Genomic DNA, 24,433 nt, shown 5'->3' with positions numbered 1-24,433 from the left:
TATAGATATAGTTATATGTATAGGTGCAGACAGCACTCCAAGGAAACAATCTAACTCAAAAAGAAGAAAATCAATATATGGCACAAGATGTTGATTTGGATGTGTGGGAAACCCTGCTCTACTGAATAAACTGACAAATAATACCTGGTGTTATTTTCTTGATTTTAACATGAATGAACCATTACCACATGGATTTCTAAGATATATCAGATTGGCAACAAATCTGATTAAAAGTTAACATTAAGGTGAACATTAAACCATTTTCTTGATCATGTCACTGAAAACCAAACAATTATGGAGGGTGTGATAATATCCCCCATTCACAATATATAAATAAACAATTCCTGAAAAATCATTTGATAAACTGTTACTTTGTAAAAAACAAAAGAGAAATGTCTGTTAAACTTACATTACACTTAAAACATATAAATGAAAATATTTCATCAGAGTTAGGTAGTTGCTAGGCTCTGAGGAAAACGGTAAGTGTTCCTGTTGTTTTTGTGACAGTGGCACTAACAATAAAATCACTTGGAAACGCTAGGGAGTGGAGTTGTAAAGTTGTCCATTTCCACTTAACCAAAAACACAGTGAATGATGTTAAGTATGAAAATGGATTATGTTAGTTGCAGTGGAGTTACCTGTCTGAGTTTGAGGTAGAAGGTCTCACTGAAGGTCTTGCGGCTAAAGTACCAGAAGCGTTCATTTGATGGATATACCCTGACCAGAGTTTCCAGGAGGAAGCGAACTGGCTCCACTACCTCAGTTACTACCAGGTCCACTGCCACTGTCATGTAGACCTGCTTATCTGGAGCAAACCAGAGACAAAAAGCAACAGGAAAGAAAAAAAACAGGTTATCATGTAGGTATTTTGTGACAATCTCTTCTTTATACTTAATTTCAGTCAATAAAGTCCTATTAAAAAGGTTCAATTACAATGTCAGGTACACATGATTAACAGCTCTGGGTGCATGCAGCTTTCAAAGTGTAAGTGGGTTATGAATTGTCTGAAAGCTGGTATACATTAGTACGTCTGCACCAACCTCTGGCAGAAATTCAAAAAATTTTGTGACGCAGATGTTGTTGGGTTTTTTTTCTATTAGAATAAAATCAGACTAGTAAAACAAACTCCACAATGGCTTTAGAAATCCATAAATTTAACTGTAAACTAAAGAAGACCGACGACTTTGCTTTTCATCTGAATGACTCCTACTGGGAGGTAGGAAAACCACATCATGTATCCTGTGGGGATGCTACCCCCCCTAGTGGATAAGGACGTTACATTTATGTCTAACTTCACAACTGAAGTTTACTAATTTATTTGATGGGTAAAAAGTTCATCCTGCTTGATTAGCCCTTGAACTTAACTTGTTTTTGTAGGTTTTTCTTTTGGGGTTTATATAACAAGGACTTCAAACACACAAGACGTGAGACTCAAACTGACTAATCACTCCATGCTTTTGTTTTGGGGACAGTCTAATTAAAAAGGAGAAATGAACACATGGAAAAGAGACAGAGGGGCTGGAGGAGTTATTTCACCACAGAGAGGTTTTATGTTTTTTAATCAACTTGTGGAGGAACAAAAATAACTACCAGTATCTTAATACAGACTGCAATTGTGAATGTGCCAAAAGCAAACTCCAGGTTTAAAGGGGGGGTGTTTGAAGCTTCAAATAAGCACTGGATGCTTGCTAACCCTACATATTTTCCCAAGATATGTACGTTTTTCATTGCCCTCTCTTCCCTACTTGGGTCACAGTTCTCCTCTATTTCTCAAAATTTATGACAAATTTTCACACCCTTTTTTCATTCTCAAATTGTGTTTTTGGTGCTGCAGTGTGCTTAAGCCAAGCCTTAGCCTTTGGAGCTTTCCTCTCTCCCTCCTTCTTTAACCCTGTGGGGCCAGAGAGGGGTGCCTGTCAGGTGCACATGAGTTGGGCGCGGCTGCAGGAGGACACCTTGTCTCTGTGTAATGTGACCATGTTGTGATAGCCCAATGGGATGCTCTAGCAAGGGGTTCTTGGAGGAACTCTGGGGTTGGGGAGCTCTCAGCTTGCCCTACTCCACCAGTCAGTCTGCAAACCTCCCAGTTAGGCATTAAGGACCCAGAGGCGTACGGGCCAGGAAAGACAGTCGGCTGTGGGTCCCCGGCACAGGCTAAGTCTACAACCTGGCCTGCCTCCTCCTGATACTCTGCCTGAGTACCATGTTCATGAATCAAAAATTAAACAAAATTCAATGTATTTAACATAAAAATGCTCCTCCTGTAGAGTACTTATAATTTATTCAAATCTTCAAAAGTCACCAAAATGCAGGAAACAAGTCCTATGAGTTAACTTTAGTTTCAAAATGCTACCATTTTTTTTAAATCTCTAGATTGGCAATGAGTACGTGGAGTACTCTTACTCATGTAGATTTTTAAGGATTAATAAATAAGAGAATGACTTAACAATAATCAATCCATTAATCAATTTCTTGTTTAAAGGGTTTCTAAACCTCCACTATTTCCATCAGCTTAAAATTACACTAAAATCTCTTTTGTAAAAAGTTTAACTGTACGTGTGTTTTATGATGAGCGGAATATAAAGCATGTGTAACATCTATCAACTTCTTTTAAACATCTCTGAATTCCATCTGTCAGTGAGGAAAGCTATGTGCGTTGAGTGTTGAGGTTGGAGTTTTATACTGCCAAACTCCCATGAGGTAGACTGCTTTGACAGAGCTGTCATCCACCTTTAAGTCAGCCTCTCAGAGCCTTTGAGTCAGCAAGTTGCCAAGTGGTCTAATTTGTTGTTTGTAATGGATGTGGTGAGGCAAGCGCTCTGCCTGCCCTGGACATAGCCTGTGAGATCTGGTCTTAATACATATACTACCTTTTAAAAAAAAAACAAAATTGGTCTTTTACAGGTAAACGATAACTAACTTTATTCAACAAGATTCAATTCTATATTAAAACTTAAAACACTACATTTTACAGTATATATTTGTGTACATAATTTATGAATATTTCATATATGTTCTTGTTCAATTCAGGCTCTAGATTTTAATATTCAGAAAAAGTTATGACCATGCCAAAAAAACCTTTCTCTTTATCCAGTTTAATAACTACATTTAGAAGTATGCCATCAATGGAGTATATTTTCATTCTATCATATTTCTGTGTGAATAATCCTGCTGACCAGTGTTACCAAGTTGTGTCATGAAGAGCTTCATCTTGCAAAGCAAAGAACCAATAACTGGAGGAAAAGTGTAGGATTGTCCGACAGCACTGCAAAGTGAGTTGCATGAGAATAATCTCTTCCAATGCTGTTTTCTTTCTACTTCTCACACGCACGTAGCTCAGTTGGCTCTACTGCCTGACATGATGCATAACCGTTTCAGTAAGAGAAAACATGCCAAGCTTTGACACGTAATGGGTCACAAGGCCAGGTGAGATACTACATGTTATGCTAGACAATGGATAAAGCCAATCATCACATCCAGAAGACTGCAAACACTGCATAATTCTCACAAGTAAGACTGGGCTTTGCGTAGTCCCACATCAAATTTGTGACAGTAATGTATGGACATGATTTCTATTTGCATAGTAATAAACAGTAAAAAGGTATGGCTGGTTCCACTTCCCACAGATCATAAATGCACGAAACAAAGCTGTCAATTACTAAAAAAAAAGCCAACTAATTGCTGCTGTGCACTAGAATTATTAAAGGACATTTATCATTAATATTCAATCAGCGTAGAAACATTTCACCTTTATTTATTTATGCATCGTTCTATCTTTAATTTGTAATTTTGGGGTATAAAGTTGATTTTTAAGTAAAAATGATGCTAGTATCATTGAGAGACATACAACAACGAGCCTTAAATGTTCCACTCACTGCTTCTCTGAATATAAACAAAACTGTTATCTGTGTGACATAATATCTAGGGGGACAATAACTCGTCTAACTCACCTTTAGGCGTGTCTTCATTCAGCGGCTGGAAGGCCGCCATGTTGGGGTTCCATGTTCCTGTGATGACATATGCCTTCCCATCAGAGCTCTTCCCCATTGACTCCTGTAGGTAGGTATACAAGTAGGGGCAAGATGTGAAAAAAAGAAATAATTATAAACTGTGCAACACATCAGTTTCATACTCCTTATTGAAACTATGTTGAATTGCATTGTCCCCATCAAACGAAAAAAAAACAATAAATAAATGAATAAAATTAAAAACCATAAATTGCAACACATTCAAGATTTTTCTTAAATTATTAATGTGAAATATAAAAACAGGTTCATGTAACATTTGGAAACTTTTCACTTATATAAACTGGAAGAAAGAAAAGGATGGTGTATAGCACAATAAAAACAAAAAACAACTTAGGTCTTACTGGAAAATTAAAAAGGCTGGTTAACTTAGTTGAGGTGGATCCTGCTCACCATGTCTAGTAGATGCATGTCACTGTTGCACACTCTCTGTCCTGGACTCAGCAGCATCCCAAAACACCTCAAGGAAAGACAAAGAAGGAAAAAACACAATCAATCAATCAATAATCACAATTTCCACTGCAGAGTTACAGCCTGCATTAACAACAGAAAGAATCAAAGTAGTTAAGAGGAAACGAAACTGGAATATGAGGCACTGACGTGACTGAATTACACTCACACATATTGTAAGAATAATGCATTTCAATATTTAAATCTGAAAAGACTTCAAGACCCCTTACTGTGCATCGGTCAATTTAGAAAACTCATTAATATATAATCTTGGCTAGAAATTAAAATGACCTCGATAATCTATGCTTCGCAAAATATTCTAGTCTAGCATGTCAGCATAGAGACAAAGGAGGTTAATAAACAAGAAAAAAAAACACAAAGGGCAAACTATAGTTTCTAATACACATATGTAATGTTTTGCTGCACTACAACGAAACAGCATGATTTATCCTGTTTCACGTTCATCATACCAATTCAGTATAATCTCTTGTTATAGTAGTCCCTTCAGTTTTAGGTCAGAGGTGCCATCATGTGGTCACCATGGGAACCACTTAATTTCGGAAATGCGTTACATAACAACACATCCTCAGTTAAACCAGCACTAAGTCACTAGGGTTCATAATGAGTTCGAAAGATAACTTCCAGGTCAAAGGCTTTTTTTTTTTTTTTTCCCAAACAAAGGTGTCACATAGCTACTCAGGACTAAAACAGAGCACAATCTGTTGTGTTCATACAACAGAGATGAAATCACAAAACATTTCCAAATAATTAACCACTGGGACTGCAGCAATTAAAAAAAATAAGATTTTTAAAAAGTGCTGTCAAACATGGGCCAAGCACCTCAGAAGGGGTCAGTTCTGAACACAATAGGGGTTTCTCTAGATACTAAAAATAAAGCGGAGGGCAGGTGTCTGTCTCCCTCTGATAGCGACAGGAGGTGAAGGATTGAAGAAGAAAAGAGGGGAGTGATAACGATGACCTAGTTCTTTGGTGCTTCCGTGCTGCTAGAACATGTAAACACATAAAACGAGAGAGACTGCAGAAAGTCAAAAGTGATTTTAAGTACATCAGTATTCCTCTGTTTGGCTTGCTGGATACATATCATTGTTTTTTTGTTTGTGTTTCCCCTCTGTAATATTCTGAAACATGGACAGTCATGTGTCTTATACTGAAAGGTTATAGTCTAATTTCCCATAATGAAATGTATGACACGGCTATAGATATATTCTGTGTGCTGTGTGAATATCCAACATGTTTAGAGCATTGTTTTTGAGCTCTTCATCATGACCTCCTTCAGTTCAGCACATTTATCCTGCTGAGACAGCTGCCTTAAAAAATGCAATGCTAACAGCACCAAGATAGTTTAACATGCAGCTCTCTTTTCAAAGTACTGTTGTCAAAAATACTGATTTATCAAAACATATCAATTATAGAATCCTTTCGATACTCCTTTTCTGCTGTATGAACACACGGGTGCCAGCCGCACTGTCTGTCTCTCTGTTGTTATTCATGTTAACTCATGTTAACTATTCTCTGCTACTAACCAAAGAAGGGAAAAATGTATTGTCTTCAGTTTAGTATATTTATCTATTAATAAAATGTTTAACTTGTATGCCCTTAGTGTCAAATTTCCCTGATGATATTGAAAATGGTAAAGTTTAAAATTTCAATATAGCGACAATACTGACAATATTTTAAAAAAATACATAAATAAAAAACCCTGAAAAAGCATCAGTTTAATAGGAGGAAGGATAGAGATGGAGACATTACTATAGACAGTAGACATTACTTCCAAACTTTTGGAGAGCCAAGTGCATTATTAGTTGGGTGAACCTTAAATAAAGAGCTGATAAGATAAAATCCTGAAAATGAAAATATGTGAGGAATAAATGCAGTGTAACACCTGCAGCACAGACCCCCATCCCCAACTAAGACCTCCCAGTGGAACGTTACTAGGACGTCGTGATGCATCATCTCTTTTTACAGTGATCCTCACCTCTCGATGCCCAGCTCCTTGTTGCACATTTGCTGAACTGAAACTACGACCTTCTTCTGAATGCCCTGTCGCAGCTTAAAGTAGAATTTATCTCTGTCCTTAGGCACTGGACTGTGGAGGGAAAGAACAGGGGGGTTGTTACACATAACCTTAGAGACTTTGATGTGATTCAATTTATTGTGTTGTTGTACTGAGGTGTTCTTTAATGTAATTTCAAGTGTATTTTGAATGTACTTTGTTTTATGTTATTTTTCCCTCTGCCTAATGCCCCTTTCTTTGCTAGATCTCGATCTAGTGTCTGCTGTGCTTTCAGAGCAGCTACTGCGCCATTTTTCAGAGGAGAAAAGAAATGAAAATCCATCACTAAAAAACTCGATATATGATGGCTTGTGAAAATGGAAAAATTGTCTTACTGTGCCGATAAGCTTTATGCTTGTAACAGAAGAACGATAACAATCTGATAAAACAGTGTTGCAGCAAAATATTAATGCTTTTCAACTATGAACATATCTGTGATATAAACACTCGGTCCTGAGCTGATAAGAAACACACAGTATGAGTTTTGTGTACGGGTGTGTGTGTGTGTGTCACATCTATCACAGAGCTTTACTCAAAAAAATGAATAATGGCACCCCATGATCATACAATAACAGTGTTTCCCCTACCAATATATTGGTGGTATGGCCCACCCTGCCTCACCAACAGGGAATTAAACCTTTTTTCTTTTACTCTTCTTTTAAATTAAATCAACATAAAGATATTATTAAATAAACTTGACATTTAAGGTTGAAAAATGTCCCATGTTATCATGTAGGCTTCATGTATTGCATTTCTAAATGTTGTGGCATTATGTCCATATAAAAAGGTTGTTTATCTTTCAAACACACACATTATTTGCTTCAGTTGTAGCATGCAAAGTTGCAGCAGGATGCACTTTATTTGGGTTATTTGAAAGAGACTAACTTATAACCATCGGCGTAATGGTCAAGGGATCCAGATGCTGCCTCGTGAAGCACGAGAACTAACGGAGTAACAGTCAAGCCAGCTGACACTTGCAACTTTAGCTACCTCAAAAGTTAGAGTGTACCCATACTCTAACCTTTATGGTAAAAGCCTTTATATTAACTAAGCCGGTCTAGGGCACACATGTCCACTTTCCAAAATAGGATATTAACATAGAGTATATGCAAAGTATATATATGAAATTAATATTTATTAGATTATATTTACAGGAATTATAAAACATGAAACAGGAAATAAGAAATCCAATTAAAGAAATATGCTTAAGTCTTTAATTTTGATTTGCTGAGGAAAAAAATGAAGGCATCTCTGACTCTGAATACATACAGACGCCAATCAAGCAAAGTTTTCTGGCTCAGTTTGGAGAACAACCTAAATTGAAGCTCCAAATGTGCACCTCTAAATAGCTACATTTTTAAAAAAAACATTAGGTTTCATTAAAAATAATGCATTGTTTAAACTGAACTTTACTCAAAGAATGCCGGAAAGCATCTTAATATTTATGTTAAGCCATTTTAGCCATTATATTGTCTCCACCCCTCCAAGACAGCTGATCTGAGGGAAACACTGCAATAATGTAGCTCTATAGTTCTGCTAAAAAAAGGTTGTTTAATTCTAAAGCAGTTTTCATAAATAATGCAGAAGATAGGTTAAATACTTTTTGTGAATGTATAGAGCCATCTTACTTGGAAACACCTATACACCTAGTGCGTGTCTGTGTGGACAGTGTACCTGTAGTTCCCCTTGCCATCATCCTCCTTGATCTCCAGCGAGACAGTGAAGGTGTAGAGGTCGCCGTCAGGCGGACTGGACATCGCTGAGTCCCTGATGTCTGCTGGCCGTGAAGAACGCCGAAAGGCTGTGGAGAAACTGTACAGGATACGACTGACCTGGAAAAAGAAAATAAAAAGAGAAGCTTTAGAGACAGAATAACAAGGAAGTAGAGAATATTAGGAAGAAAAAGTTAATAAAAAAAGAATAAACTGGAATGAAGTAACATGTGAAAGGAAATTAGTAAAAAGAATAAAAAGAAACAAATAGAAATGAACAGAACATGACAGAAAAGGATATTTCTAACAAGAGTGGAAAAGAACTGGACAATATTGAGAAAAAAATACAAAAAAAGACAACAGCGCCCTCAGCTGGTATACTAGTGTCAGTACCTATAGGACTGAAATACATCTATACAACATACTGAAATGGCTTTTCTTTAAGTTACAGCAGAAGAGGGTATTATGTAAATAAGAGTCCAGAGCCTGAAGACAGCTTCACAAATCTGCCACTTAAGAATGAATTCACTTCGGACAAATACTCACTGATTATGGAGTTGTATTGTATTTATAAATGTTAATGGGGATGACTTTGTACACTACACTCTCTTGGTGTATCACGATGGCTTGAAATCAAATCTGCAGCAATGTTACTTACTCAAATGACATTTAACATTTTAAAAAGGAAAGAGACGGCTTATATGGTGTCTCTGGAATGCAGAATTTTGATTAACTACTTAAAATCTTACTCTAACCAAATTACTTTCATAATTCTATTTCCTGTTCAACAGTTCTATTAATATCTAATATACTTCTATTCTTCTTTCTTGAAAAAAGAAATGACAGGAGTACCAAGTTAACCGTCTTAAAAAGTGACAATTTGGTGAGGTTTTGTATTATATGTGGATCTCAAAAAGTAACGGATAAATATTTGGAAAAGTAACTGATATAGAAGCTTTAAAGTGTTAAATTTGAGAACTGAATTTGGTGTGGAGTTCTGCAGTTTATAATGTGAAATACATGTATGTAACTCACAGCCTCTTTGATGTGGCAGGAGAAGACGTGAATCTGGAAGTCCTCAGAGCTTCGGTAACTCTCGGTGAAGGAGAAACAGTCACTTTCCACAGAACCCTCTCGTCCGCGGGCACAGAACAACACCTTGTAGATGGGAAATGAGGCAATCTCTGTACCCGAGGCCTGGTCCACAATCCTGAGAAGAGTCAGTATATTTCCCACGTGAAAATAATGCTCTGGTCCAGACTTCTGATCAGTGTAACAGCATATTAAAGACACTAAATTTCAATTTGTAAACCTGTGTAATCTATTTTAACTTTTAACAAGAAGTAACATTTTCAAGATTCCCTTTTCTCTATAGCTCTGTGAGCTCAAATGCCAGAGCAAACATCAAACATTTCGAAGAACTTTTGAAATGTGTCATATCATGCAAAATTAGCATCGATACTTCACATTACTTTGGACTAAACAGAAGTTCTGTAACAGTCAACTCAATCAATGGCATCAAACTTTGTATTCAACCTAGCTTCCATTCAATCAAGAGGTGAGGCATTCATCTTACTGCTGTCTAGCTGAGCGTAAATATAAACATTTTCAGCATGGTCAAAAAAAAAAGCCATGTCTCATTTCCTCTTTGGTGCAGCTGCATTTCATGTTCCCTTTTCATTTCATGACTCAAGATTGCAGATAAGTTTCTCTCCAAATCCTGTAATATACACTCTATCTGAAACTCCATGTCATCTGCTGGCTAACAGGCCTCAGAGGCGATAGGCACCTTTAACAGGCAAAAAACTCATGATGATCTGTTCTTGGTTGGTCTGACATGTTTTATACTGTACACAGGAACCTGTGATGTGCAAAGTTCTGCTTTAACAAAGAAATAGTGATGTAGTGGTCAGACTTAGAGTCTCTGTAGTCATGTTCACCTCTTTAATGTATCCCTAACACAGTTATCACTGGTTTATATGATGACCATGCATCATTAATATACTGTGTTGTGTTTTAGTTTCTTTGCTGTTAATTTGTAGTTCAATCTGTTTAAAATGCAGATTTCAGCAAACTTTCCTCATAGCTCATTTTAAATCAACAACAACATCAAAGACACATACTTCTGTCTCAATGTGTGCCTGACCTGACAGAGCCGTCTGATCCACAGGGCACATGCAGGGTGATGGGGATGGGGATGGCACTTTCAGCACGCAAGGTGGCCATGGCCCTCTGTGCTTCTGCCTCATTGCGCGGGGCTTTGACCCAGGTGCAGCCAAGGTAGGACAACTTGTTGAACTGGACACTGTCCTCCTCCAGCACTGTAGGGCTAGGTGGTGCTGGACATGATTCTTTGAGCAGACAGAAAGGTTGTGCAAAGTTGAAAGCCCTGGTTTTCTGTTTGTACTCAAAGCTAAACAGATGTCTGCTTTTCTACTATCTCGTAACATCTTAACCAAATTTTAACCAAGATAATAAATATATATTTTATTACCAGCTTTCAACAACATCACTTCCCATGAGTCTGGCAAGCCGTCAAAAGTGTCATGAGAATGAAATTTCACAACCTGTGGTCTAACAGATATACCAGACCGGTGCATTTAAGGGGAGAGGGAAACAGACAAACCCTCAAAAACGAAGTACGAAATTAAGATGAGCACAGGAAGAGACTACGCAGGAAGTTAGAGGGTCTTCTCTAAAATACACTTTGACCTGATACTTTCACACTTTGCAAACAGGAAGCAGAACAATGAGAGCAGCAGCTGGATTTCCACAACTGACTGGCTATTATTCTACACCATGCTAACTATTTCCTCTTAGTTCACTCAGCAATTGTTAAGCACAAAAACAACACTTAGGAGGTAAGAAATGAAATAACGGCAAGTAAATAAATAAAAATGTTTCCTGACGTAAAATGTTCTCTCTAGGATCTAAAAATACCAATCCACAGTTTGCGTGAAAAATAATCACCTCATACCATGAAATATTTTTGACATACCTTGATTTTTGGCATTTTGTTGTGCTACAAACTTCATTGTTGACAGCATTGCTAAACCCACTGTATGTTTGGAGAAACAGAGCTAGCCATGTACTTCCTTCCTCTATGACGCTTGCGGTTTCATTTCACCTGAAAGTGAGGAGCTTCACCAGAAGACGTCATCCATAATCACCTACAGAGGAGCTTTCATTTGACTTAATCTTCTAAGATCCTAGGCATGAAAGCTATCTTTGTGTAGCGTTTGAGGAGCTGAAGGTTCAGGGGTGTATTCCATCAAAATAAAAAAGGAAAACTATTATATTCTTGTCCACACTGACTCTCGATAATATGGAATATGCCCAATTATTGTAGCGCTGAGCCTTCTCCACCAACTCACTCATGGTGCAAATAATAACCTAACACAAAGATGACAATAACCAGAATAAACTACCATTTTTGGACTTAACAAATTCTAAACACTAAAAAGAGTGAGATTTGCATTTTGGACCATAAAAAAGCACACTTAACTGCAAATCACAATCTACTCAGTCCATCACAAGGCATGATGGGAAATGAGCATCGCTACAACATAGCCTACAGTCTAAAATCTGTAGATTGAGGGTGATTGTGTATAAAATCAGGATTAACTGATATAGGATGGCCTATATCAAATAATCTACTGGCTTTTTAAGACTGTTAAAGTGGTGAGAGATGATTTTTTGAAAATGTTTTATTATTCCGTTCTTTGTAACTAAATCAAATATGTACATTTATGACTGGTCACATTGTGAGAAAAACGTCCTAAACCTGGGACAAAAGTGAAGGTAGGCTGCTATACGGAGCTGTCTTTTTGGATTCTTTGACATGTAGCTAAACTAAGTGTAACAGTTATCCTGCCAGACTAGTTCGGCAGCATAAGTTACCATGGTTACTGAACGGGGACTCACATAAGACACATTCATGGAACTGATGTCTTGCTTAATGTAGCGAGACTTATCAAAATAAACCAGGCTTTTCCTTTATCCACCTTGGTGGAATACCCCTAAGGTCTGTAAATCACTAGAACAAGCACATTTGATGTTTGAGTGAACTGAATAATTTGGACAGTAAAATCAGGGCTGAACAGGGATGGACATGAAACCAAAACATAATAACGCTCATGATGCATCAAGTTTGCAGGAAAATAATCTAAAATTCTTAAACATAAATGCCCATAAATAAATCCCAGAAAATGAAATATAATTCAACAGTTTCAATAATGAGAGACCTCAGAGGAACTGGGACTTGTAAGTTTTAACTTTGGTAGCTTTGCACCTGCCACTGAGCTAAACAGCGCAGTCCATTGACCACTGCTAGCTTGTTGTTCTTGCAGAAATGTTCGTTTAGCTGTCAGGGTCAACCTGTCCTTGTTAAAAGAACAAAGACAGTCGAATCAATGTCAGAGAGTTCAGATACCAGCCCTGCTAATCTGATATGGCAAAACTTTACCTTGGTATGTCAATGCCATGCAAAAAGCTACATCGTTACCTGCACAGCGCTATAATTTAAAACATTTCTCATCCAGTAGTGCTTGTTATTTTCACTCTGGTGAAAAAAAGACTTGTACTAACTTATAAATCTCTGAAAGTCATTCCCCATAATAACATGATTTGACAACTACATCCAGATAAACAATTACAAAAGAAAACTACATTTCTCATTGCAGCATTTTTCCATCATGGCCTGGGCCTTCAGTTCTGCATGAACTTATCCATCAATTATTCAATTTATTGTGATTCACTGTCCTATATAAATGATAAAAAGCTCATTAAAATCTGACAGCTTACATATGAATACTGTCACAGTGCCCTTTCTAAATTAAAGGTATTTTTAAATTTGGACCTTATTTTCCTTTGTTTTGTGTCTAAGTGATGAATGGGAACAACAAATTTTTCAATTGGTACAGTGTTGAGAGAGACAGCTGCAGTTGGCAGCTGCAAAACAAGCTGCAATGTTAACTATTTCGGGCATGCTTGCATGTTAAAGAGTTTGTTGTTGAGATTGTTAAAGAGTAAGATCATTTTTCTCTAACCAGAAACAGCTCTGAAATAACCATTGCCATTTCCACCAAGTTGCATTTAAATAAAAACTAATTTTAGCATGTGTACAGCCAGGATATTTCCACATCTAACTGATTCACTTTGAGTTGGAGGTGTAGAAAGAAGAGTGTGTTTTTGTGAGTGTTTAAGATGATAAAATTACTGTTTATTAAATGGAGTTATTAAATGGATTACTGATAGCGATTTTGAGACCGTTTCTGGTTAAATTATACTTATTTTAATCTTTAACAAAAAGGTCGACCTCTGTAGGTATCCTTTCCATAAGTTGTTCAACGCTTACAATAAAGATCTGAACATGTTAGTGGTGAAAAACAAGCACTTTCAGTGGACAGTGCAAACATGTCTTGAATGGTTACTGCAGCTTATCTTGGCCAATACTTGGACAATTTCAAAAATTGCTGTTCCTATTCGTTACTTAAACACAAATATAGGAAAACAGCAAATATGAATATGAAATATAAACAGCAAAGCAATGCCAAACATATCATTTAACTACAGTAGTAATTTTTTAAAATTAAAAGTACAATATAGTTGACATTTCACTTTTAAAGCATGTTTGAGTGAATTTAAGAATAGCTGACTTTAACTGCCTGCAAGTAGATACACTGACTGTAAACGGACCTGAGTCTTTACCTGCTGGTTGTGGCTCCAGGACTCGGCTCTCTGGGTCCCTGTGCTTCTCCATCTTTTCCACATTGCTCTTCTCCACCTTCATGTCATCATCATCATCCAACACCTCCTCCATAGCTTTCTCCAACTGCTCACTCCCATTCAAAGACATCTGAGGAGAGGAAAAGAAAAGAACATTTGTGAGAAACAGGAAGCGATAAAGCAGGATGATGACAAGGATACATAGAAATAGATGCAGCAGAGTGGAGCTTACTGGACTGAGTCAGCGTTTTTACAAAGAACTGTTGATCACTCTGTTTCAGTTTGCTTTCATCATGCTTTCTATCTATAATAAAAGTACAAACACATTCTTGGAAAATCTAATCAGCCACACAAGCTCTGGTGGTAGCATGGGACACCCTTGGCTAAGTTAAAACGACAGTTATCTCTATAAACAGATATCTGCATATGTATGCAGAATCCATGGGAAAAATATTAAGATTTTGGTATCAGAAGCTTTCTGGTTTCAGTCTGTAGTTCGATTCGTTGTGAACAATCATGTTTAAGTAGGTTTTAGTTGCCAACAGATATGCAATGGCCAAAATGTAATCTCAGCTCAAACTTTCAGATATTGTCTAATATCTAATTTAATGTCTAATGTCTAATTTATTTTTTACAATATTTTTTATTTTTTACAGTTTTACAAATGTATTTGCTTCAAAATACAGATATCTTGTTATTGAGATTAGTTCAAATGTTATCTGAACCTGTCTTAAGTTGCTAATTCAACTGCAGACAATGACTAGCACACAGAAAATGAAGTTTTAGCCTGGATATCCACTGTAAGTATTAGCTGTTGCCCCCATAAGATTATTGCTGTCACAGTGATAGCTGATGAGTTCTGAGATCTACAAGAGAGGTAGGCTATTAAATCCAGGAGGGTTATTTAGAAAGTTTTTGATGTTTTACAATTGTAAACCTGACGTAACAGTTGAAATTGTGAAATGTACCTTTAAGACATATTGTGTTGCTAAGTTATGACACTAGATGATGCCTTGTTTATCTTTGAAGTTAGCGGCGCTCTCGCCATGGAGGGATGCCTGTTACCAAACTCCTGTCTTTCTGTAGCCTCTAAACTCAACACTGAAGTAAGGGTACCGTGTATGCTTAATATCTGCTCATGTATGATGAAATAGCAGCCATACAACTGGGCTTTGTAAGATTGATGTGTGGTTTGTAATAAATGACAAGCATTGTGGAAACCCCAGACACATGTGGCTGTACACTTTTGGCTAACTTTACGCTCTCAAAACCTCTATTATCCAAGAAGCACGGACACAAACCGTTACACTGAGCTTCATGTTTGTGCAGTGACAGAATGAATATTACATATTGTACAAGTCAAGTCAGGAGTAAAACTATGTGTTGTTCTGACCTTAAGTTTTGGTTTGCCCTCTGAGCCTTGTGGTGACCCAGCAGCACTGGACTGTACCAGAACAAATTCCTCACTGGTGACGGTGGCCACGGACTCGGTAGAGCTGCTGACTTTTCCAAGTGAGGAGCGGTCATCCATGGCTGGCTGGTTTACTTAGGGTCGGCTGGGGAGACCAGGGTTAAAGCTCTCCCCTTCCCTCTCCTGTCCACCCAGCTCTGCGGGAAGACAAACGGATTAAATTATACAGGTGTTTTTCTAGTATTTCAGTGAATATTTTAGGCACCATACTGACAACAAAAATACCCAATTTGCTTTGGACACATCTGTAAATGAGATGAGGTGATGAAAATTCTTACATGTGAATACATCTCAATAATAGTTACAAGGTCACAGACTTAAGGTACCATCATGTGTGCAGTGTTTTCACTGTGATGCGCAATGCCAAACCACAACACACCCATTAAGTACATGGGCACAGCAGGGACAAAAAAGGCACTGGCTAAATAACTCTGGCCCTTATAGGCCACATTTTTAGGTTGTGAGTCTGAGCCAGAGTAACTCTAACCCCCCTATCATCTCTGAGTTAATGAAACTAGCTGAGAACGTGGGCACAATTTGTAAACCTAACCACAAATCTGCTGTTCTGCAATTCCTAACATTGTTTTGAGTGCGTAGGGTGTGATTAGTGTCTTACAGATCACTCTGGCATTTACCCATTGCTTGTCAGTGTCTGACAGGCCCAAGCTAGCTGGAAAATTTTCTGTATGACTCTATTTTCAACATGCTTCTTCACACAGAACGTTATGAGCATTAAAGAGGAGTGATATGTCAGCAGTATCCACAAATAATTATGTAACACTTTTAATGATACACAGTAGCACAATGAAACGGACGCATTTTAGCCCTAGGCTTTCCTGAGTGTTACTGGGACATTCGCGGGTGTGACCCTTATTTAATCGTAGCCAGAAACCCGCTGGTGATGACCAATCAGCTGGTCAGGGTCAGATCCAATATATTTTACAGCAGTTAAACTGACATAGTTGCAACATTTTGTCAGATCTGTGACCAAACAAATATATTACTTACACAACATTCACAGTAACTGTTGCACTCATGTTGATTGCTATCTATTGTTCTCTTTTTTTTGTATTCTTCTGGACTCTGTGTGTGTTTGCTAGCACAGCACCAAAAGACAAGCACTGACAAAGTATGTCTGCACATCTGTATCGGCTTCTTGTCTCTACATGTTACATCCTGTTGGCTCTTCAATTCTGCTATGGGCAGGACTCCACCACAAACAAACAACTCATCATGCAGAGCCAGTTAAAACCTGGCTGTAAGCAAGTCAGTAAGCTTTATTAAATTAATACACATTAAGAAAGTTTTAATTAAAGTTCTACTGTTGAATTTAAAACAGAAAATGCTGACATTAAAAACTGATAAGGAACTGCAAACTCAAGCCTGGCAGACCGCTTGCTTTTAGCATTCACAAATTATATTTACCTTTTGATGAACACACGGATACAATGTAACCAGAGATTTTTATTGCAAAATGAACAAAATTTAATTGGTTTGAGTTCATAAATTTCATGAACTTGCTGCTTTTCTCTGTTTCGTATTAGTGTACCTTGAAATTCTTCAGGTTTGGAGTGTTGGTCAGACAAACCAATAGATTTGAAAATGCAAATTTGAGCTTTCCCTCCACCCTATTTTCTGAAATAGATCAAATTATTAAATTGATCAATATATGAATTATGCAGTAGTTACAATGCCGCTGAAGAAGCATGCACACAATTGCACTAAAACATTAACACAAGCAAATTCAAATAGCTGAGAACAAAAGCATGAAGGGGCATTCATTCACACACGGTGACATGATTACATGCATACAAAAGGCATTAACCCTGGCAAATTATATATGAATGTGCACACCACACAGACACACATGAGGAGAGTAACAGGGTCATGCGCTCCAATCACACTTATTCAATTACACAGAGCAGCATGAGGCAGAAAAGCGAACACTCCCACTGATTCACTTATGGAAGAAGTTGCAATGAGAGGGAACATTATGTAATTTAGAGCAAAAGTATGCATCGGCTCTGTAGGATCACGTCTCTTCTTCAAGAATCAGACTGGGTCAGAAACTGTTACTGTAAATATAGCCACACTGAACTGGCTATTACTTAGAATTTGGTAATATTGACTGTGAAATTATAGAACATCCCATAATCTCCCTCTCTCACAACAGAAACACATTGGCACAGAAAGGCACTATGTAACACTGTATTTTGTAAAAATTAAAAGTTAAGCTAAAATTGCATGTGATAAGATATATTTCTACCAGCGTAAGTAAATAAGACAGACTGCAACAAAGGCTTGTGAACTGTAAAATAACATTTGGTAGATGACTTTGACTGACTTATCTCTCAAAGATCATTTTAACCTATATCTGTCAGTTGCATGGTGGTCATTTCATACCTGGTTATTAAGAGTATTTGCACAGATTACACTGTTTCTGTCCTTTTTCTTACTCCTGCTTTCCTTGTGTAGCCAAATAGTTATTTCCTCATTGGCTGTAACTCAAACTGTAAACACAGCAGAGAGTTTGCACCCAGTCATTACCAGCCTGCTACTCCAGTACAGTCCCAGTTGGCAGCCTTGCTACCAAACCACTGGCTGTATGGAAACTGTGAGTGCCAAGTGGTGTAGACAGACTGAACAACACCCACAGGTTCTGGGCTTACCAGACACATTACATCCGTGAGGGTGTGTTTCTGTGGGTCAACTGGCTCTGCTGTTACATTCAACAGTGTCAACAGACACACATGGTTACTGTAATCCCTGTCATAAGAATCAGAACAGCACACCGTGTGCATGGACACCAGCTAAGTTGACTGAAACAACACAAAATCTATTAGTACTTAATTATCAAAAAATAGAGACTAGTAATTTTTGCAATGAAAAAGTTAAATAAAATGATACTGGGACACATTATACCTTTATCCAAAAAAATAATAATCCAGCTCTAGTCTAGGTTTGAGGTCTTCTTCACCAACCTGGAACTGACTCATCCTGGTATCATAGACCTTATTAATTTAATAAAGTTAAAATAGATGTAAGAAAATAAACTAGTTAAATTTGGCAACTGCATGAAACTACTGCAAAACAAAATAGAAGATTTCACATTGTTATGGGTCTAATATGTGTCATTTGTCTGTTTTTTACTAATACACAGTAGTTGTACTATGTCAATGACTTTTCCATTTGATTTCTTGTGTTGTGTGGTTCAGGAGTTATGAAAATTGGTGATTTTCAATCAATTTAAACTGGCTGCCAAACGAACCCCATGTGCCATGAGTTGACCTTGGCATAAGCACACTGAACACACCTGTCATTGCAACATGGAAAACCTGTTCAATGGGTATAAAAGAAGTATTGTTGTTTGGGATGGGCAGATTTTAATCACTTTTGTAAGGCAATATTAACTTTATGTGCAATCTTTGGTCTTGTCTGTTTTCACTGAACATAGTCTCTGTACTGGTGATATCTGGATGAGTACTTTCATACTGGGATTACTGTCAGGGTTGGCAGTTCATTTCCGCTTAAGTATTAATGTTCCTGAAAACCGTTTTGCGCAAAACCATCCATTGCACATCTTGCTACAAGTAACCTCAGTCAGTCCTTACATATGAGCATGATTGTGCAGGGCTCACAAATATTTGAGCCTCCTTTGCAACAGGGACTGAAACTCGCTCTGAGGCTTGTTGGTGCACACAACAGAATGTGTCCTTTTTAGTGACACCTCATACCTCACTGAATCACTTCCTGTTAGGTCATTTTCATAGTCAAATACATGGTCTCATCTGTTTGGTCTGTTTATGGCAGCCATGGATGAAGCGCACTGTTTCAACCTGAAATGTGCTGTTGCGAAAATGCGTAATGCACATTATACAACACAGCTGTAACACTGCATACAAAACAATGAATACACTACATGTACTTCAGTCAGACCTAAATCTGATGAATCAATGTGAAACATAAGGTAATTAATTCCAGATATACTGGTTAGTTCTCTATCTGACTGTGTAATGCTACTTCTTACTAGACAAAAACACCTCTCCATCAACACACACAACAAAAGGCCATTTTGGTTTAGTGCCAATGTTAAAGCCTGGCCTTCAGAAGACTAGCAGCTGTTTAGCCACAAACTCCTGCAGGTGAAAAAGCTCCACAGTTGTTAAATTACTATTCTCAGCATTATTATTATTCTCCATGAATTACACTAGTGATATAATTTCCTATTCATTCAAATACCCATCCCAGTTTCTCTGAGTACAAAGTCAATAATCCAAAACCCAAAGTAAAAAAAACAAATATAAAACACAAAAAAGTATAATAACTTAATATAAAACAGCAAGTGTTCCTGCTTAAAAATATCTTCAATACTGATTTTTATCACTTACTTTAAATTTTATTCATGCTATTTTTTATGCTTTATTTTAACTTGCACAACTTTATATCCTTGTATCTTGATTATCTTTTTGTTTCTACTTGTCTGATTTTAGTTGGGTTTTTTTTTTTTTTTTTTTTTTTTTTTACATATTTCAACTGCATTGTTGGAGGGAGTCTGTGACCCAAGTTTTTCAATAGCAATGACTGCCCTTGCAATAGTTGTTCAATTGGCAATAAATAACTTATATAACTAGTTACCCTTCATTGACTGATTATTGCAGCTTGAAATCAGCTACTTTACTTTTAAAATAATGCCAGTGTAGAGCAGCTTTATCATTTTAAAATCAAGTCCAGCCCATCATTAACAATAGCTGATTGCACATCACAACCATATAATATTGTAGAGTTTAATTTTGTTCAACAATGCTTCTGTCCTCTTTGGAAGTAACTGTACTCTTAACTTAAAACTTTTTATTACCCATTTCAAAGTCAGTAACACTGTAATATTTTTGTTAATATCACCTTGCCCTGCTTCAGTTATGGCTTTTGAATTTTTAAGTCTCTGTTTCCCCTTCTGTTGGACAGCAAAGACACAGACAGTAATGATGATGTCATCCGGAGACAATCCTGGAGCTGATCCGCAGGCATTGAAACAAATGCTGTGACACCATGACAGCAGCCGCAATAATGTTACTGAGGTATTGGTATTTTCTACTATTTATCTGTAAGCCCTCCTGTCAAATAAAACTCAGCAGGGTAGAATATGTCAAACAAACGCAAAACAAAGAAAATATGAGCCCTTTCTAAATTGGAAACTAATATTGTGTAAATGGCTCATTTCCAAAAACTGTCATGATGACAATGATGGCATCATTTATTCAGATGTTGCTGCTCTTTTTCCAGCTTAGACAGTTGCCAGTGTTTGTAGATGATGACTTTGCGCCCCAAATCTTAATTGATCATTGTGTGTTAGATTATGTGTTAGGGTAGATTTTCTCAGAAATTACTGCAAAAAAATGTTATTGCAGCTCAGGTGTCTGCAGGCCTGGATGTAGCACATCATAAAATATCTGGAAGCATTAGCTGCAGACTAGCTTTGTAGGGCAGCTTTATTTCAACTGCTGACAAAAGGACATTTAGAAGATTAAATGAAATTGGCAAGGTAGTTGTAAAGCGGACAGACTCCTCTCACAGCAGCTAGCACAACACAGACACACACAGGCAAGGCAAAATTAGCTAGCGGTGAGCTAACTTATCCGCACAAAAACCGCGTCTTTTTCAAAATAACATAATGACAGCAATAACACTGGTTTGTCACAAGCAGACTTGTAAACAAGGAGATAACTGGCAGAACAGGTGAATGCAGTCTAAACAGGAAGTACCTGTGTGTGTGCCAGGCTAAAGCTGCGAGCTAAAGCTAAATTTGGCTAACGCTAACCAGCTCGAAGTCCAAAACAGTTGGACCACTATCTGGAGGAAGGACCTCACCGAGCAACACCCCGCCCGGCTCCAGAGGAAAATGACGACAAATAAGAAGGAAAACAACGTTGTTCTTCCCACTGCATGCCACCGTGACACTGAAACGAGTGTTTATGTTTATAAAAGAGCTGTCAACTTACTTGTTTGCAGCGTAGAGGAGTTGCTTGCTAGCTGTCAGAAGAGTTGCAGCGAAGATCGTTTATGTTTAGGAAGATGAATCACTCGGGTTTAGTGGCACGCCTTCCGGTTTGGAATTTCACGCATGCGCTGTACTCCTGCAGATTAGCGGGACTTCACTGTAATACATCCATGAAACTCACAGACCTTGGACAATGATTTCTTTTTTCTTTTTTTACCACTTAGGATTTGCCATATAGGTGTCTAGCCTACATTTACACAGAACCATTTATTTTTTGAGGTGTATAAAAATTATGCATTATTCTACTTTTGACCTCTTCAATTCATATTGCCCATCAAGTAGCATAATTTCTGTCTATCTTCCTTATTGTCGCATGATCAGATAAAAAAAAATTAAAACATTTTCAGCCATCAAGACTTAGTTTTTGCACTGAAGGGCATTCTTTAGAGCACTGGCTCCTATATGGGGGGCCTGACCCCCATCAAGGGTTAACAAAGCCTCTAAGGCCATCTTGATTTTTTTTTTTTTTTGGAGCATAATTCTCTTTTTATTGGTTTATGTGTAGACAGTGGTATATGCAAATATGCAAGTATGCATATACCACTGCTTTAATGAACAACAGAAGCAAAGTTCATGCGTTGTGCTGACAATTAGTGTCATCATCTGACAGTGGTTGTTTGACTCATGACAATCATTAGCTGGAGGTCAAAGTTCATTGTGCCTTCAGAGCTCATGATTATTTATGACTTTTAGATTTATTTTCTTCCTTCAGCTTTAACATTTTGATGACAATAAAATAAAAACATGGAAATATTTGTGGAAATAACATTTACATGTGCATGTGTGCATAGTCTTGTCAATCACGACAAAGAGCCATTTCAAGCAGTTACAAATCTTTAATTGTCAAAAGTTAACACTGTCAAATATTATTGTTTCAGTATTTGTCAGGTACGATATCTGTTTTAACCACTTCTCTAAAAATCTTTTTTTCTCTGTTTTTAAAGATAACTGGTTAAGTACGTAGTAAAATATATAGTTAATACAATGCCCAAATAAAAGAATGATGACCATGAATCCTTAATTGTGGTAGTAGACAACAACATGGAGAAACTCTGCTTTTATTTCACTGAATCCTCTTCAGAGAATCCAGATTTCACCCCAAAAATCTAACCTTTAGCAATGAACTTTTATTTTGCCTGTACTCTATACATATTTGCCCTTTTAAATTAATCCAGAGAAATAAAACAATAACACAATCCTGGTGTGAAACGGTCTTGAGAAGTTTCAAGATGTATAGTGTAATGGCACTGACAATGGCTGAATCAAAAATGTAACCGATAAATAAAATAGCTGCTAATCAATGAATTGTATTTTTTAAATGCACTGTTGTTTAACCCTTTAAAACCTGAGCAAATTGACTTGATCTCTTTCAAAAACATAGGAAGAAGGCAATAAGCAATGAAAGAAGAAATTACCCAAAAATCAGCAAAATTAGTAAAAAAAAAAAAGTACAAGAAAATTAACCTGAAAATTAAAAAAGAAAAAGAAATTTAAAGAAGAAAGAAATTATTATATATATATTATATATATATAACTATAATAATCCTGTGGCATATTTTTAAATATATAATTTTGATAATTATAAATAGATTTTCTCCTACACATTTTTCCATAGCCTTTAAAAAATAACTTTCTAAATCTATTAATATCTGGTAATTTGTGGAACATTTCATACCAAGTTGCTCATCACAGTTTTTTTTTCCATGTTTTTGAAAGTAATCACACCAATTTGCTCAGGGTTTTAAAGTTTAAATATTTAGGACAGGTGTCTAAGTGCAGCATGAGAAAAGTGATGATGCTCCCGGGTTTAACAGATAATGTGTGAATGATGTGAATGATAACACCAGGCCTGTCCGAAAATCTTGTCAAATAACAATTATCACACCATTCAAGTCCTTAAGGTTACTTGCACTGCTTATTCAGCCTCACTGCATCCTGCTGTACACATAAATATAAAGACAAATATCACTGGAAATATTATTGTGTATGACAGGCAATGTTGGGTAAGTGTTATGTAAAAAAATGAATGCTGTGAAAAGGTTCTCTATCACATAAACGTGTAATCTGACTTCTCACAATATGAAAAAAAAAATTAAAAGAAATGACATGATTATTTGCATTTCACAGATTCAACATGAGAGTAGTACAGGAGTATAGGAGGAGTGTGTGGACAAATTAGCACAAACTAGTAAATCACACTCCCTCATTCAAAATACATCAAATCTCAGGGTGCATCTCTGTCCATAGAGAACACAATGGGATCAAGAGACGTGTTTGTTGCCTTCTGGTGAATATTTACATATCAAACTTTTTGCATCACGGTCAAAAGAGAAATTCACTCAGTTCATTTCAAGCTTTCCACTGTTGCATTCAAGGGCTCAGGCGCCCTTGCTCGTTCACATGTTTTACACCTTGGGGGAGAAAGAGGAGGTTCAGTGTGGATCTAGCAACCCAGGAGAGCTACTGTATCCATGATCCAGGTTTAAATGCTTGTATGTCTATCTACATGTGCAGCATCACCATATCTCACCCGATGGAACAAAAACTGCTGAAAGAAGCAGACTGGAAATGAAGAGCTGCAGTGGTTTGCCAGACAGCTTGCATAGAGAAAGTTCAGGTCGTTTGTCCTCTTCCACCTTTCCTGTAACTCAAGCATGTTTCCAGAGATCCAGAAAACTGCAGATGGGATGTTCAATTCTTGGGACTTCTTCAAATGTATTTCAGTCTGCCTTCTGCTTATCATGAAAACATTGCTTCATATTTACTGCATCATACTCCTTTTTTGTCTTTTTGGCAGTCAGTAGGAAGATGTGTAGCAGGGGGAAAACATAATTTATCTAAGATAGCCCTCAGTCAGTAAAGACACAGTAACAGTCAACAGACAGATTACAAGTTTACAACCATACCCTCATGTGGGAG

At 37.1% G+C, this 24,433-nt stretch overlaps 1 protein-coding gene across 1 annotated transcript in view; it reads right to left on the bottom strand.

Moving 5' to 3' along the window:
- The window catches only part of LOC121963142 (rab GTPase-activating protein 1-like), a 95,007-nt gene extending 73,472 nt beyond the window's left edge, over positions 1-21,535 (bottom strand). Inside the window, exons 1-10 of the mRNA XM_042513472.1 lie at positions 21,456-21,535; positions 15,382-15,596; positions 13,959-14,118; positions 10,408-10,612; positions 9,297-9,471; positions 8,224-8,381; positions 6,472-6,582; positions 4,419-4,485; positions 3,951-4,053; positions 639-805 (exon numbers count right to left, since the gene is read on the bottom strand). Coding sequence (XP_042369406.1) covers positions 639-805; positions 3,951-4,053; positions 4,419-4,485; positions 6,472-6,582; positions 8,224-8,381; positions 9,297-9,471; positions 10,408-10,612; positions 13,959-14,118; positions 15,382-15,519 — 1,284 coding nt within the window. The 5' untranslated portion in view covers positions 15,520-15,596; positions 21,456-21,535. The remainder of the gene's footprint in view (positions 1-638; positions 806-3,950; positions 4,054-4,418; positions 4,486-6,471; positions 6,583-8,223; positions 8,382-9,296; positions 9,472-10,407; positions 10,613-13,958; positions 14,119-15,381; positions 15,597-21,455) is intronic.
- Positions 21,536-24,433: the final 2,898 nt, after the last annotated feature.

The sequence above is a fragment of the Plectropomus leopardus genome, chromosome 3 (assembly GCF_008729295.1).
Source record: "Plectropomus leopardus isolate mb chromosome 3, YSFRI_Pleo_2.0, whole genome shotgun sequence".
NCBI lineage: Eukaryota > Metazoa > Chordata > Actinopteri > Perciformes > Serranidae > Plectropomus > Plectropomus leopardus.
Note: the sequence above shows the minus strand (reverse complement) of the source record. Positions and strands in the feature narration are given on the sequence as shown.